At 36.8% G+C, this 17,579-nt stretch overlaps 1 protein-coding gene across 3 annotated transcripts in view; it reads left to right on the top strand.

Annotated features, from left to right (window-relative positions):
- Positions 1-17,072, top strand: part of dock11 (dedicator of cytokinesis 11) — a 91,853-nt gene extending 74,781 nt beyond the window's left edge. For 2 of the 3 annotated variants that reach the window (XM_030161633.1, XM_030161632.1), the window contains 7 exons: positions 2,598-2,711; positions 4,370-4,516; positions 4,893-5,103; positions 6,654-6,844; positions 7,029-7,129; positions 8,979-9,117; positions 15,736-17,072. In XM_030161633.1, the coding sequence (XP_030017493.1) occupies positions 2,598-2,711; positions 4,370-4,516; positions 4,893-5,103; positions 6,654-6,844; positions 7,029-7,129; positions 8,979-9,117; positions 15,736-15,825 (993 nt within the window). In that variant the 3' untranslated portion in view covers positions 15,826-17,072. Of the gene's footprint in view, positions 1-2,597; positions 2,712-4,369; positions 4,517-4,892; positions 5,104-6,653; positions 6,845-7,028; positions 7,130-8,978; positions 9,118-10,639; positions 10,657-15,735 lie in introns of all 3 variants that reach the window. The other variant, XM_030161634.1, reaches the window with a different exon arrangement.
- The last annotated feature ends 507 nt before the right edge of the window (positions 17,073-17,579 follow it).

The raw sequence follows: 17,579 nt of genomic DNA, 5'->3' as shown, positions 1-17,579 counted from the left end.
AACATTAATTATGAAAATGTGTACATTAACAAACTATCCTTTAACAATAAAATGTGAATAACCTGAAATGTCTGAAGTAATTTAAGTGCAATTTTAACAATATTCTGCCTGTTACTGAATAGTTTGTGCCTTTGTAGATCGGATCTGTAATGCATATGTATAAATGATAAAGTCGAGGCAGATTTTAATTACATTTCTTAACAAATTCCATTTTTTTCAAGTTATTCACATCCTTTTTGTTTGGATAGTTTGTAAATGTAAATATTGGCATAATTGAATGTTACTTTTTGCGCTAAAACAATTTGGAGTTATCATTATTTATTGGTTATCATGCTATTATTTTACTGGTCCAGCCCACTTCAGATTAAATTGGGCTGAATGTGGCCCCCAGAAGAAAATGAGTTTAACACCCCTGCATTAGAGGATCATAGATTGTTCATATTATTGTATTTCAATGACAGAAACGAAAGAAACTTAATAATCCAGTTTTGCATGCTGCGTTCAGGTACTCATGGTAAACCACTGTTCTTTATCAAGTAAGATAGGACTAAAGGGTGATGTACAGGGATTAAACACAAAACACAAATACTAGACTTGGCACATCTCAATTAAACAAAGTTTGTCACAATACATGATATGAATCATTATCTTTCAGCAGCAGTGGGAGCTTCATTTTTCATTCAGTGCAGTTCAGATTTTACAAGCTTGTTATGTTAACCATCATAGATTTATTATTGTTTTAGTCTTAATTAATTAAAGGAGGTTAAACCACATCACTTTGTCATACAGTAACATAATGTAAGGCTAATTCGTGTTCGTTGACTGGAAGCTCCAAAGACGAGTTCAGGATGCACTTGGTCTTAGTTTAAGAGTTTATTCTGATCACATGTGAAATATAAAAGCCAGCACTGGTCTTTCTGGACAAGGGCTCACGCAGGAACTCAAGTCGCAAAAAGCCCCGAATTCCGTGTGTGTTTTGACAGTTATCTTCTTGGGTGACTCCACCCTGAATAATGGGTTGGACTTCGCAATGTCATCTGACTCCATCTTCTGAGTGGACCTCACCTGTTGACATGACTTGCCAACCGTCAGTTCACGTCTTGTTGCTGGGGTGTGCTACACAAAGTGTCATGACTGTTGTTTTGGACATGTATCTATTGGAATGCGAGGTCCTACCTTCTGTAGCCACAACATCTTCAGTGAGCAGAACCAACCCTGAATCTTATCAGTACTGACGCCCATGAGTTTACTGGGAGACAAGCTTCATCAGCAGAGAAATATGTGATATTTTAGAGCAGTTCAGAGCAATACTGTAATTATTCTATAATTATTCTTCAATAACATGGTTCAATACTAAATATGTAAACCAGTGTGTCAGAGGCAGATCAGTGTCTCTTCATCACAAAATCATACAGTTATTTCACACCATGAAACCACGGCCAAGTAATTTTTCAACCACTCTGACTATTTCGACTGCATGCTTTCAGTTTCACCTTCTCACCTTCTGAGAATGTAGTTTGTCTTGTCATTAAAATCTCAATACTCTTTCTGTCTTTTTATTCATCAAAATATGAGAGTAGGTCGAGTGAAGAATGTATTTTATTCAGCTGATTATTTTCAGGTAATTGGGGCCTGTATCATGACAGTGAACTTAGACTCAGATACAGACTGTTGCCTCTCCATTTTAAGCATATGCTTTAAACGGCTACAGAAATCTTTCATTTAGCATCAAATATTGATTCCAGATCATAAAGTAGCAGCTGACTAATATATCAATTGTGAATATTTGTGTGATTGTATGAACAGAAGTGCTCTATATTGTCAGGTTGTCTTTTGCTCTTGTTTGTTTTTGTTTGTAGGTTCATGGATCAGCTAGCTAAAACATTTTCATTTTGCTCCATGTCAACTTGCTGTTTGTGTGTGTGTTGTACAGGGTGTCCCATAAGTCTCCATACATAGGAAAAATAAACGTTTCTTGACATAAACCATTTTTATTTATATAATATGCTCTATATGACTGCCATTTTGTCGGGAACACATTTCAATGTGTGTCCTCCACTGCTGAAGAACAGTTCTAAGAACATCTGGATTTATGTTTGTAATGGCATGTGATACTCGTCCCATGTTTTCTGTTAAATGCACTTGCAACCATACGACTGCTTGCTGAACCGGCCATCAGGATGATTTCAATTCGTTGCTCTTTATTCAAATGCATTCTTTGGGTTATCTGAAATATAAAGAAATACATGTTAGAACCATATATGTATGGAATGTATTATGTCTCCTATGTATGGAGACTTATGGGACACCCTGTATATTTACCTGTGATTAATGAAATACACACCATAAGACACCATTACTTTACTATTTATAGCTGTTTTTGGAGTAAAATGAATATCATTGTTTATTCTAGAGACTATCAAATATTGTAATTTGAAGCATGTTCTTGCCAAAAATGACAACTGCTTTCACAACTCATATAAATGCAAAGAAAACGGGTTCATGTTCCTTGTTTTAACCAGGGAACAATTCAGAAGTTGATAGACAAACTCACAAAAGTGCAAGTGAAACTCTGATTCTGTCTCTTATTTTTTCAGAAACTCAGCCGTCTGTACGACACTCTACACAGAGCCTACAATAAGATAATGGAGGTGATCCAGTCAGGTCGCAGGCTGCTTGGGACGTACTTCAGAGTGGCCTTCTATGGACAGGTGAGGTCAACAAGCAGCTTTTTGTTGTGTCTTATTATTGCTACAGCTGTTGTGTTGGATAGGACCAACTCCTGACCCACATAGTGATGTGCGACATACCAAAGCGCAGGGTGTGTTAAGAATTCAGGTTTGTGCATTAATGAATCATCATCCTATGAGACATTCAAGACATTTCTACAGATGAATGGACCCTATAATTAGAAATCTCCATTATGAGATCACATTGCAAAAAGGTAAAAGTGAAAAAGTATAAGTGAAATGCCACTTTTGCCCAAAGGCTTTTTGCAAAGGTGAGAAGAAAAGGAAGTGGTGAAGATAATGAAGAGTGAGGATCCCTGAGGTTTCAGCGGCACAAGGCTGGCTAAATATACGAGGTTAATTTGCAACAGCCTGTAGTCATTAGCATGTGATTTAATCAAGGTAACCAGAGTGGGTTATCAAGCTTAATGGCCCTGCACCACACACACATGCCCTCCTGACCTAAAGCTGGAGAAAGCTTTCACATGAGGCTGACCAATAGCTATTGTTGAGGTGTTACTATATTATTGTTATTACTCCAGGGCTGCATATAAGATTCAGCACATAACTTCAACAGCTCCTCATTGTACACTGTTACCTATAAAGTTGGAATCATTTTGTTTTCATATGCATTCCTCTTTTTTTTTCCTTTTTATACACATCAGTAATCATCTTAGACCTTTTGCAAAGATTATAGTCCCAGTTTATCCCACTTTATCTAACAAGAATATATTACACTGTTGTGATCATTTCATGTGCAGAGGTAAAATTGACTACTTCCATTCTATGTGTGCAGGTGTTGCTAACTGATGAAGCACTTTTTTTTTAATTCCAATTTTTATTCAGAAGTCTCATAAGACATTATACAAGACATCAATAGAACAAAGTACACTGTTCTTTTTTTTTGTAAAGATAAAAAGGGTATCAATAATGCTCACTGAAAGGAAGAAAAAGAAAGCAACAGAAAAAAAAATAAATAAAGTAAATAAGTAAAAAAAAAAAAATGGATAGTAATAATGATATTAACAAGTTTGTACACATAGCCAATCACACTTTTAGGGCATAAGACAAATAAAATGATACATAAATAGATATATATGTCTACACACTAAGTACTGTTTATAGTCATAGTACAAAGAGAAAAAAAAAAGTAAATAAGTAAGTAAAAAATGGATAATAACAATGACATTATCAAGTTTGTACACATAGCCAATCACACTTTTAGGACATAAGACAAAGAAAATTTTGCATAAATAGATATATGTGTATACACACAAAGTAGTATTTATAATCATAGTACAAATGGGAAAAAAAGGAAGGAGCCTAACAGTGCACATTTACATTTAGTATTTGGATGTTCAAGTATAAAGGGTAACTGTGAACATAAGAGTTGATGAAGCACTTTTGACACAGTTTTAAAAGAAAGTATAATATATGTAAGGGGGGGGGGGGCTTATGTTTTACTAATAATAAAAGACTCCAAGAGAAATACATACTGTTGTGCAAATAAGAAACTATTTAAGAAATCGAAGAGGTGCAGAATTCCTAGATAGCTGCTAAATAATCTCAAAAATAGCATCATAGTTTTACTTTAATTGTTTGTTTTTTTTGTGTGTTTCCCCTTCTTCTATTTTGCACAGGGTTTCTTTGAGGAGGAGGATGGCAAAGAATACATCTACAAAGAACCCAAACTCACCGGCCTGTCGGAAATCTCTCAGAGGCTGCTCACACTCTACGGGGAGAAGTTTGGGCCGGAAAATGTGAAGATAATTCAGGACTCAAACAAGGTGCAACTGATAAATCTTAGAAACATTGGAAGACATTTGGAATAAACAGGTTGTTGGATTAGTTGAAGTGCAGACGTGAACATAAGTATGTTGAGATGGGTGCGTCACCTTTGTGTTTATTTAGAAAAAGTTCAAGGTAATGTGAGAAGTGTTTGTTTTCCATGGAGCCACTAACATGTTGATTGATGCCCTTTTACTGTCTTGGTTTACTTTGTGATCTGTGAGTCTATTGTGTACTGTTTAAAGAGCAATTTTTTTTTTTACAACAGTTAAGATACTAGGGAGATACTAGACTCGTGTCCTTTTATTTTTATCATCTCACTGGAATCTGCTGCTTCACATCCATGTTTAATCCAAGATGACTCTTCTCTCACAGGTTAACCCCAAAGAACTGGATCCAAAGTTCGCCTACGTCCAGGTGACATTCGTGAAGCCGTACTTCGAGGAGAAAGAGGCGCCGGAGAAGAAGACCGACTTTGAAAAGTGCCATAACATCAACCGCTTTGTGTTTGAAACACCGTACACGCTGTCAGGCAAAAAACACGGCGGGGTGGAGGAACAGTGCAAGAGGAGGATTGTGCTGACAAGTACTGAGAATGCACTCATACAATACAAACACTTTCATGCCTTATATAAAAGTCTGAAAAGATCTGTATAAAAAGCCAACCATAATTTCATATCAGGGTTTTCTCTTGTTTTACACCTTCTCTTGTTAATAACAAGGTCTAATGTGCTATAAAAAGGTCCTTAATCACTCACTAAATGAAAGTAAGCTACAAAAACAGCAGGTCACAGCTGGATTGTAGGATCTGTCTAGCACAGGGATCTGCAAGCTTTACAATCAAAAGAGCCTTTTTTGACTAGAAAAATGCGGAAAAAATATGACCGGAGCCATAAAAAAATATTTATTCTCATCCACATTTTACCATGAGGGGGCTGTTCTTCTGTAGCTTATTTGTGATTAGTTTGTTATTTATACATTTTATATAATACATTTTTATTTGTATAGCGCTTTTCATGGAACTCAAAGACACTTTACATACAGCAGATAAAAACAGAAATCAAACACATTAAAAACAGATAAAAGCAGGTGCAGAAAGCAGATATATAAATATAAAACAGTTAAACATTATTTTGCTATTTAACTTTGTATTTCCACTACAATAATGCAATGTTTGGTGCATTTATAAAATTATGCAACTACAATAAAGAAAACCTTAAAGATTTGTACATTTTAGATAAAAAGCTCAACTTTTATGTATATGGGCTGAGTTTTAAACAACCAAACTCCTAACAAATGCAAACTGAGTATCTTGTATTAAATTTGGCAAGAAAATAATGTAGTGTGACATACATTTTGGTTTATATGCTGTCAAAAAATTGTTTAATTCTGTGTATAGCATGCACATTTTTGCAGGTGGACAATGTTAGAATTGATTTAGGCCTGTAACAATAGTAAAAAGTAATGGTTCATTCATTTAATTTCAAAATGCTCCTTATGTTTTTTGATAAGGGGAGACATAGAGAGAGGTGAAAGAGCCACATTTGGCCCAGGAGCCATAGGTTGTAGACCCCTGATCTAGTATCTCCTGCTCATCTCTTATGATTCACCCTCAAGCATCATGTCTCTTCACGTCCTAAGACCCAGCTGTGGGTTTTCTGTCCACATTTGTAGGAAAGAGTTTCGCAACTTTATACAAAAAAAAAAAAAAAAGAAAAGAAAACTGTCCACCACAAAGGGCATTCCATAAAATTTTAAAACTGCATCTGAAAAAACTGTTGCATCATGATGTTTCCAATATAGGCACTTATGTAATAAAAAACAAAAAAAGCTTGTACTTCGCTGACATTTCCCGGGTCTCAGGAGGTTAACTTAATTCCATCTAGTTTTCAGTGTGTAGTTGCTGCTGATACACACTATACTGGGGTATGTGTGAGGTGAGCTTTTCATACTCTACAGCAGAATAAACAACACATTTTCCTCCTTCCTGCTTTTTGACTGTTTTCATAGCATTCATCTGCCACCACATTTGATTTATTGCAAAAGATTGATGTGCTGAAAATGGCCTCTTAGAAAGTATGTCACATGAAGTTTGCTTGTAAGGTCTAAACAGTGAATCTGTCCTCTTATTTCCAGCTGCCAACACTTTCCCTTATGTGAAGAAGAGGGTAGAAGTGGTCGGTGAGAAACAGGTGGATCTTAAACCAGTAGATGTGGCCATAGATGAGATGAAGGCTCGAACAGCTGAGTTGACCAAGCTCTGTTCCAGCCAGGAGGTCGACATGATCCAACTGCAGCTAAAACTACAAGGCTGTGTCTCTGTACAGGTAAAGGTTTCCAGAACAAACAATGTACAAATGAATAACCACCTTTTGCAAAATAACTGCAAAAGCACTTATTGTGCAAAGGTCGGGTTGGATAACCCTTTCCTTAAGAAAGATTGTGTGGTATGTGCATATTGTTACCAGTAGATAAAAGAATGCCTAAGCCTTCAGTCACATTTTGCTGCAGGTGAATGCAGGTCCAATGGCCTATGCCAGAGCATTCCTGGATGACAGCAAATCCAGCCAGTCTGGCAACAAGAAAGTAAAAGATTTAAAGGACATTTTCAGGTAAGCTTTTTTTTTTATTCTATAGAAACACTTAAGTTAATTGTCATTTAAATTTTTGCAATTTCCTACTGTATGTACAGACAGTTTCCACATCCATAGGCCATGAAGGCTCACTGAATGGATGGAAGCAGTGCATGTCAGATATGAATAACTTGTCCTAACCTGTCCAGGCAGCCATGGGCAGCCATGGAGGTAGAGCAGGTTGTCCAATAATTGAAGAGTTGGCGCTTCAAATCCCACTCTGCGGGAGACACTTCACTGTCACTGGAGGCATGGTGGTGGTCAGAGGGGCCATTTGGTGCAAACTGGCAGCCACGCATCCGTCAGTCTGCCCCAGGGCAGCTGTGGCTACAAGCATAGTTTACCACCACCACAGTGAGAATGAGTGAGCGAATGAATAATGGATCAATAATGGAAAGCACTTTGGGTGCCTTGAAAAGCACTGTAGACATCTAATCCATTATTATTATTACTAGCAGCTGTGCTAAAACCTGGCACCTGTGCCTGCATTTGAAGTTAATGTTATCGTCCACTGTCTCTGAATAAAACATATGAATTATAAAATGAGTGTGAATATGGTCAGTCATATGCTGTCATTTACAGTTGCCAGATTTTAACCCAGTTGAACATCTGTGCAGATCAAATTTTGCACCAGGGGTCAAGAACTTCACCTCCAAAATGAAGCCAATGCGTTAGTTTCTTAAAGTTGTAATACCACTGAGAACTACTGGGGTTTGACCTGGTTCACACTGACTTACACTGAATTCTAAAATACATTAGTAAAATGAAATACAAAGTCAGTAATTTTTTTCCTCATTCCATTCGTTTCATCTGGAGCTTATAATTAGTCATGTGGTGGTCTATTTTTAATTGTTTCATTAATAAGATCTCTGGTCAAACAGAAGCTGTCAACATAACAGCTTGTTCATGTTGGGCTATGATTAACAGGTGTGTATGACAGGTTACTAACCTGCCCAGTTGGACTGTAAGTCTCTTTTCATTTAATAAAATGCTTTTTTCCTGACAGACAGCTCCACTGCAGTTGCTGTTAATAGACCCTACTTAGCAGACAGCAAAATGACTTTGTTAGTCTAGTCTTAATCAGTGCTTGATGAATACTAGAGTCAGTAAGCTAGCGTTTACCACTAGCTCACTTATTATCCCACATGCTCCTGCTGCCCCTACCTTGTGTCCAAATATGGTCACTTCTGGCTCCAAAAAAGGAAGCATGGTTATAGCCAAATCGTAAACTACGGACTTCAAAACAGCATTTCAGAACCCATTGGGTGGTGTTATTATGGTTCCTTTGTCTGTAGCGATTCGACTCTCTCTACCTCCAACTTCAAAACACCAAATGATGGAATATACTTCGATGGATTGAACAACAATGTTGCCGCTATTTGGAACTAGTCGAGACTGACATAAACGCATACTAGTAAACAGATCAACTACATTTTTTTTGGATACCAGCACATTTTGTTCCTCATTTCTTTGAATATTTTAGTGGTTGGTGATCTGTGCAGTGTAACAAAGAGATTTGGGTTTTGACCCACCCAGAAGATTAATGTTAAGATAAAAACATGCCATTGATTAGAATGATAAATGTAAGTTATAGTGCTTTGTAGGCAGAAAAAAAGCACTAAAATGCAAATAAGACTAAAGTGGCATCTACGTACAACTGTGTTCCATCCTTTTGATTGGGTTGAGAGTCTTGTAGAATAAAGCAAAGGTTCTTTTCATTTGTCACCTGTCTACATTTTCTTGCCATTTTGCCTTTAACCGTATTTTCAAAATGTCATATATGATGTGAAGTCTGACAGAATTCAACATTTCATTGTATAAATTTCAGGCGTTTCGTCCAGGCTTGCAGCATGGCTTTGGACATAAATGAGCGTCTGATTAAAGAGGACCAGTTCGAGTACCACGAGGGCCTCAAGTCCAACTTCAAAGAGATGGTGAAGGAGCTATCTGATATCATCCATGAACAGGTAATGTTATTTTTCTTATCAGCGTAGACATGAATAAAATATTCTAAGCCTGCATGTGTGCGTCATTCCCCTTCATACCATACCCAGACCCACGCCCTTTAATTCATTTAATTGATGGTATGTCAGCTAAAGGAATGGATATGAGTGAGAAAACAGATTGTTGTGTGTTGTGTCTGTAAAGTCCTATTAAGTTGATGGATGACGTTATTGTAATGACAGTCAGCTCACATGAATCCTGTTGCCGCTACGTTGCAGGGAGCCCCATTTTAATCAAAAGGTAGTTTATAGCTACAGTTGCGGAAAAAATTATTAGACCACCCTTGTTTTCTTCAATTTCTTGTTCATTTTTTATGCCTGGTACAACTAAAGGTACATTTGTTTGGACAAATATAATGATGACAACAAAAATAGCTCATAAGAGTTTAATTTAAGAGCTGACATCTAGACATTTTCCGTGTTTTCTTGATAATAACCAAAATCACTTCAGTTCTTACATCAATATCTGTGGCATTGTACTGACAAAAGCAGTACTTTTAGGCATTCCATGTTTTCTTTTCTGTCTGTTTTAGTCACATGATACACACAGGAGTTAGTACTTGATTGCATAACTATTGTTTTTAATGACTTTTGAGGTGTAATAATTTTTTCCACGACTGTATGTATGTCACCAGGAATGTAAAAAATAGAGAAAAACTAAGAAAAATGATCCAAAAATACTGTACATAGAGAACATATAAGCAGTTAGTATTACTAGAGGCACTTCCTCTTTGATAGTAGTATTTTATTGTACATGTAATTAATTTGAGATGTATTTATCATACTGTAGTTTACTTTTATGAAGAGCTTAACGCTGTTAGTGGATTATAGAAGCGGCGATGGGGAAATAAAAGCAAAAGCAGTAAACCCAAGTGTTGCAGTTTTATGGGGAAACATTACAAACCAGACATTGTAACATCAGCCCATCTGGTCAAGTTTCAAAGGTTTGAGCCTGATGGTATAGGACTTGTTTACATTCTACTTCAGTCAGAACACAGCAGTCACTGTTGTTTTGTCATGACTGTACAACATTGCAAAACCCTCTAATGCGCGCTGATGCGTAATCATAGGCATTATTTGAGCTGAGTCATTATGAGCGGAGACTGGAAGCTGTGGTAAATTATCAACCAAGAAGCATGAGCAAAAAGTGGAGTTCCTTGTGAACATTTCCTAGAAGAACCATCACCCCTATAAGAAAAGATGCTCACCCTTTCTTTTCCCTTATCTGCAAAGACTCTAATAACAGAAATAAGATGATTTTAAAGACCAAAGTGTCTGTTACGTTCTAAGTGTATGGTTTGCAGATGCAGTGTGTCTCATCAAGCATGAGTGGTTCAGTCTTTTCCTGTTGGAATTCTTTATTTTCATCGCTAAATCATAACACATGTGGTGGCAAATGTTGGATGTCAGTGTTCGTGGTGTGCTCAGGAATTCAACTCCTAAACTAACTGGTTGTACTCTTTCTTTCTAATGTGCTGGCCTTTAGCTTTAAGGAAAAAACAGGTAATGTGATCATTGTTTGTCTGTTTCTTGTTTCTTTTAAATATTTTAATTATGCATTTATCTTTTTTGTTACTCACAGATAATTATATTCATTCATTCAAATGTAAAAAGCACCAAGTACTATGAAAACAATTGAGCAACGGCTGTTGAATTAACCCTGATAGAGGACGTGACAAAGTGCTAAATGAAAAGTTGTAAACAAGCATTTAGGAGGAAGAAAGTGGTTCTGGCAGATATTTGACATTTTGCAGTTGCAGAAGTTTCAAAAACACTTGTTCCAAAACATAATCTGGTATTTACTCTGCAGACAACAGACAACAGTAGAATCACTTGTTGTGATAAAAGGAAGTTAATCCTACATAGCAGTCAACAAATATGTTTACAAATACATGAAGTCAGGTTCTGGTCTGGGGTGAAACATTTCAGTGATCACACTTATTTTGCGTCCTGCATTTAACCCATAAAGACCCAAACAGCCACTGATGACCAAGAGCACCTACTGATCTAAACTGTTTAATACCTGTTGATCCACTAATCTTATCAATACATGTAAATAATTGGTGTAAAATGCAGTTTATCATCTTTTCATGGTCATCAAATATGACCCATTTGGATGTTCAGAGGCACCATAGTGAATGTGGAAACACCATCATCTTCTACAACATTGATTCACCAGTAAAACTCATGGAGTTGGATCAATGACAGTGGATGGACACACTTGTTTTTATGTTCAATTAATGATATAATTGCTGAAAAACTCACTTTTTCTTCAGTTTTCTCCCTTTTGATAGAATAACTTTTGAATTAACTCTGAGTTTTCATGAACACCTCAATTAAATAGAGGAAATTAAATAGAGGAAAATACATGATTTACAGTGAAAAATGCAAAACATAGAGGATAAGGTTATAATACATGATGATAAATCACTTAAGAAAACCTAAGCATGGGAAAAAGTGACACAAAAGTAGCACTGGGTCTTTATGGGTTAAGAGAAAAAGTAGAACATACACCTGATCCAGATTTCTGTCATAACTTACTGTCTCTTCTTTCATTAATGTTAGTGGATGTGGTTTTAAACTGTGGTTTTTGTTTTTTAAACTGTTTTTATGTCTTACTTATTTTCTATTTTTATTGTCTGTATTTATTGCCTGTAGCACTTTGAGATTTTTAGATAAAAATGTAAAGTGCATTACAAATAAATTGTATTATTATTATTATTATTATTATTATCATTATTATTATTATTATTATTATTATTATTATTATTATTATTATGTGGTTGCATTTAGCCAGCAGTGCTACCTAGATGAAGAAAGTGATGACAGATATTAGCAGGATTTACAGAAGCTGAGGCTTTACGCGATTCTATTTCTCCATTAGGGCCTAGTACAGAGAGTGTTGTAATAGTCCACAATGTTTAGCTCTTTCCGTTTTTACTGTAAATTTCCTTAGAGATATCGTACTGAGGTCAAGTTACCGCAAGAGAAGAATCATGACTGTCGTCACTCCTTGCACTTTGTTGCATGCTTCGGTCTATGATGTTTGCACGAACATCTGCCATATTTGACATTTATTAAATTGCAGCTGTGGCTCAGTTGGTAGAGCAGGTCGTCCAATGACCGACTGTCCACATGCCAAAGTGTCCTTGGGCAAGACACTGAACCCTAAATTGCTCCCAGTAGAGCAGTATTTTTCAACCTTTGGGTCAGGACCCCACATGGGGTCACCTGGAATTCAAATTGGGTCGCCTGAAATTTGGAGTAATTGATAAAAACAAAACAAAACAAAAAAACTTACTAATAAAAAATATGTGGTGAGTTGATAGAGACAATCCCAATACATAAAACACATGACAAACTATGAAGCTGAAACTGAAGCACTGTGGTACTGTTTATCTTTCAAATGTTTATTGCGGTTGGTTTAAGATGCTGCAGCTCTTTCATAATTCATAGTCTGAGTTATTGTTTGTTCAGTATTAATTGTCAGCCTTGTACACTGAACAAAAATAGAAATGCAACACTTTTGTTTTTGCTCCCATTTTTCATGAGCTGAACTGAACAATATAAAACTTTTTCTATGTACACAAAAGGCCTATTTCTCTCAAATATTGTTCATAAATTTGTCTAAATCTGTGTTAGTGAACACTTCTCCTTTGCTGAGCTAAAAAGGTAGGTCTTGAGTTTGCTTTTAAAAACATCAACATTTGCTGGATTGAAACATGGTTAAGACTGGTTCAACACAACTATGAGGCCAGTTGTAAGGTTATTTTTGTGAATCTAAGGTACTAAATTTGATAAAATGACTTGGAAAAATATCTTAAAAGTCATAAATTCAGCTTTGTGGAACATGCAGATACTCCTGTACATTTGTCAAAAATGTACAGTCACAGGACTGAACCCTTCTGTCAGTTCTGAAGGACTGGACTGAACTGGGAATCAAAGGCCTGTAACTATGCCAGGTCTGCTTCTTTGATTCAGTGGCACAATGACCAAAAACTTAAGATGGTCTATTTAATATGATATCTGGTTACTATTATCTCTGTAACCAGGTTAAATGTGATACTATCTTGGCCTAGATGCTCTTGATGACAGGGTTTTTTATCTCACTGGGTCCTTCCTGGTTAAATCAACCAAAATGAACAGACTCTTTTTTATTATCATGACTTTATTACCTACGCCAAGGCGGTTATGTTTTTGCTGGCGCTGATTTGTCTGTCTGTGTGTAAGATAACTCAAAAAATTATGGATGGATTTGGATGAAAATTTCAGGAAATGTTGATGCTGCCACAAGGAACAAATGATTAAATTTTGGTGGTGATCAGGGGGGCACTGATTTGCCTTGGTGGAGGTCTGTGCTCTCCGAGTGCTTTTCTAGTTTAAGCATGTAATATTAAAGAATGATCCATTTTCCATCTGCTGGAAGCTGGTCATTTGCTGATGTGGGCTAACTCTATTTCTAAGATAACGTCTGTCTCAGTTGCCTACATCCATGATAACACACTGACGTCTAAGCAGAGTTCAGTGTTGAGTTTTTATGTGAAAATCCTTATTAGGGTGGTCCAAACAAAAGTTATTTTTTTTAAGATTCTCTGGATCAGAACCCCGCATTTGGTTCCATATCTGGCCAAATTACTTCGGTCCAAATTTTATGCCAGTTAATTAATATTTAGAGGTTGCACAAGACACATGAAGATTGCACTATATACTATAGCATAACTAGCCAAATGAATAAGGCATATTAGAATCATTTGTAATTTTATTCTCAAAATCAAACTGCAACTCACAGAAAAATGTTACTTAGAAAGTCCTGCAAACACTGTTGCTTTATTGAAATTACAAAAAATGTTCCTGTGTTCTTTGACAACTTGGAGCAAGCACTGTTTCTGCTCTTCATTTTTTGTTCGGCTACAGTTGAAGTCTGGAATAAGCTCCACCCCTCTGTCAGCAACATCATTGACAACTTTTCTGGAATGCGCAGTTTTAGCAACCTTCTGAAAATCTTCATCATCAGCCCAGTCTTCTGGAGGAATTCTGAAGAATGTTTGTGGCAGATCAAAAGTTTCAAACAAACGCATGGTGCTGGTGGTGACAAAATCCCTGATCTGCTTCCCTTCATAATCTGATGGATTAAGGGCATCACAACGCTTTAGTGGAACCCAAAGAACCTTCATTTTCCATCATGTTATGAACCATCAGCTGCTTCTGCTCTTGTGTCACACTGGAGTCACAGAATGCCAGGAAACCCAATTCTTCACTCCAGTACCACAGATGTGGGCGGCCTTACTTCATACATATATTGCTAGATGAATCACTCAAACCTTGGTTTTGATCGTACTGCTGCTTCTCTGAGCAGGTCAGCTCAGCTATGCTGAAAATGCACAATTAGTCAATTTCCAGGAAACTTCCAGCAGCTTGTGCAACCTCTAAAACATCTCCTTTTTCTTCCAAATTTTTTCCTAAATCATCTTTTGAATACCAAAACCTAATACAGGGTTCTAATTGAGCTTATCTGAAACTTTATTTTTTACCAGGATTGTTGGACCACCCTAATCCTTACGCTTAGTTGAGGTCCTTACACAAGCTACTGTTAACTAAAAAGTGAAAATAGCCGATTAGATTAGATTAGATTAGATTAGATTAGATTAGATTAGATTAGATTAGATTGGATTTAATGAACCCACAACAGGGAAATTCAACGGTCAAGGCAGCAACAGAATAAAGTGCAAGAAAAAAGTGTCCATTATGCAAAAAGATAGTGCAAAAAAACAGTCAGTATGAAATAAAAGATGATAATAGTAACTAGAAAAGCACTTGGAGAGCGCAGACCTCCACCATGGCAGATCAGTCCGTCCGTCCCCCCCACACACACACACACACACACACACCACCACCACCTAAATTTAATCACTTGTTCCTTGTGCCAGTATCAATTTTTCCTGAAACTTTCATCTAAATCTGTCCATAACTTTTTGTGTTATCTTGCTAACAGACAAACAAACAAACAAAAAATCCACCCCACCCCCCCATCACCACCAAAATTTAATCATTTGTTTCTCGTGCCAGTATCGACATTTCCTGAGAATTTCATGAAAACCCGTCCACAACTTTTTGAGTTATCTTGCTCACAAACAGACAAACCCAGATGAAAACATAACCTCCGCCTTTTCACTTGGTGGAGTTACTAAAAACTTCATAGACTATATACATGATGATCTGGTCATGAACTCCAATAGCACTTATAATATAAAACCACTTTATTAAAGCAGGACTTTTGGCCTTCATCATGATCCACATCCTGATCTAGATTTATTCAAGTTCCGCCGTGGCTCTTGACCTGCTACAGTTGTTTTTCCTTCTCCAAACATTTCGGAAGTACGTGCAGTTGTGCCACAATCTTCTACTTTGTTTTCCTCAACAAATGATGAGTTCCCAGCACAGATCAAATCAGACCAAATACAGAGTTTATAGCATGAGTATGTGTTGAACATGTTGCGTTTCGGAGTATAGGAGTGTGTGGGTGTGTGACTTAAGTAAGAACAACAAACACTCATCCTGTCTGTATTTCTGTCTTGCTTTCAGATCTATCAGGAGGATATGATGCGCTCGCTGCTTCAGAACTCCCTCCATGTGTTTCGTGCCATCAGTGGGACGTCCACTGACCTCGGCTGATGTCCGAACTGCCACAGGCTCCGTTCTCCAAGCAATAGTGCAACAAAACCTTTATGCATATCCTCATATTTTCCCCCCATAAGGATCTGAGCTGGATGATAACAGCTGATGATGTCCGCACAGCTACGCTTGCCAAACATCCACTAGATGTGCTTTGGAGGACTTGGATGTAATGTTCAATCTGCAGCAGTATTCCTGAAGAATGTATCACAGCAGCACCTGCTAATGTCTGCATGTCAGGTGTAAGATATTTCCCTGAGTCATGCTAGGTTGCACTGCACTTTTTTCTGCCTTGGTGACAATTAAGAAGAGATACTGTAAGAAATCATGTTTTCTGTCTATTCTCTGCAAAGTTGGACTGTTTTCCTTTTAGATCTATGCAGAATATCACCCACTGAAGAGTATGAACGGACATCATACGCACTTGAGAATGAATTGTCGCTACTTGACTACAGTTTTTTTTATTTTTTTATTTTTCACCCCCCGTGTGTTGTTTGGCCAGATATTTGTAATGAGATAGCAGCAGGAGCAATATTCTAACTCAACCGGTTCTTGTGTTTTTTTATAGTCACTCAAACCGAAAGCATTAGAGGCAGTAGATTAAGCTGAGGGTCAGGTTTTATCGGCCAGGCAACATGCGGTAACAAATGAGTCATGTTTAAAGAACAGTGTGAGCTATGTTCGGGCTTGTTTGGGAATGTTCAGTGTACATTAATCTGACTGTAAATGTCAAAGATTATGTGTATGAGAGGTAAAGGATAATGGAAGGAAGTGAACATTTGTTTTGGCGCTTTACAACAGTATTCTGTGTGGGAGGGTTTCTGCACGAAGTAATTACAGCAGTGACAATATTTACTGCAGTAAACAGAGTAGGTGAAGAGTTCCTCTCATCTGGGTTCCATCCAGTGCCTTCGTGCTCTGCCTCAAGTCAGAAGATCCATCACATGCTGGTTATTTACAGTATTTCACAAGTGCTACACTGAAATTAGCAGATAGATTTATAATATTTAAGCAGATGTACATAATTGGTTGTCATGCTGTAAATCTGTATCCATGTATGTTTGTACTTTATGTATGTATGTATTTATATTTGTAACATTCTGCACTCTTACGTGCAAATCTGTCTGGGCAGAGAGATTTTTTTTTTCTTTCATTTTTATTGCATTGTATACTGAGGCGCAGCTGCTTGTTAAAGTTAATTTGTAAAGCCCTTTTTTTCAATAAAACCTAAAAAAAAAAAAAAAAAACAACTTTAAAGTCTAAGGGTCTTTTTTTTGCAAAACTTTATTTACATAATATCATATACAAATAGAACACAGGTGTCAAATATGTGGCCCGGGGGGCGAATCCGGCCTGCCAAAGGGTCTAATCCGGCCCTTGGGATGAATTTGTGAAATGTAAAAATTACACTGAAGATATTAACAATCATTTTAGTTCAGGTTCCACATCCAGATCAATTCAGTCTCAAGTGGGTCAGACCAGTAAAATACTATCATAATAACATAAAAAATAACTCCAAATTTTTCTAGGGGCTAATTTTTTGGGGGTGTTCTCTTTTGTTTTTTCTCATAGCAGACAATTTTTTGGGCCATTCTCTTTTTTTCTTATAGTGGATAATTTTTTTGGGCTAGTGGACAATTTTTTAGGCTGTTGTCTTTTTTTTCTGATAGTGGATAATTTTTTTGGGCTGTTCTCTTTTTTTCTTTAATGGATAATTTTTTGGGTTGTTCTCTTTTTTTTCTTATAGTGGATAA

This window comes from Sphaeramia orbicularis, chromosome 18 (assembly GCF_902148855.1).
Source record: "Sphaeramia orbicularis chromosome 18, fSphaOr1.1, whole genome shotgun sequence".
In the NCBI taxonomy this organism is placed as follows: Eukaryota; Metazoa; Chordata; class Actinopteri; order Kurtiformes; family Apogonidae; genus Sphaeramia; species Sphaeramia orbicularis.
This window is presented reverse-complemented; position numbering and strand designations above follow the sequence as displayed.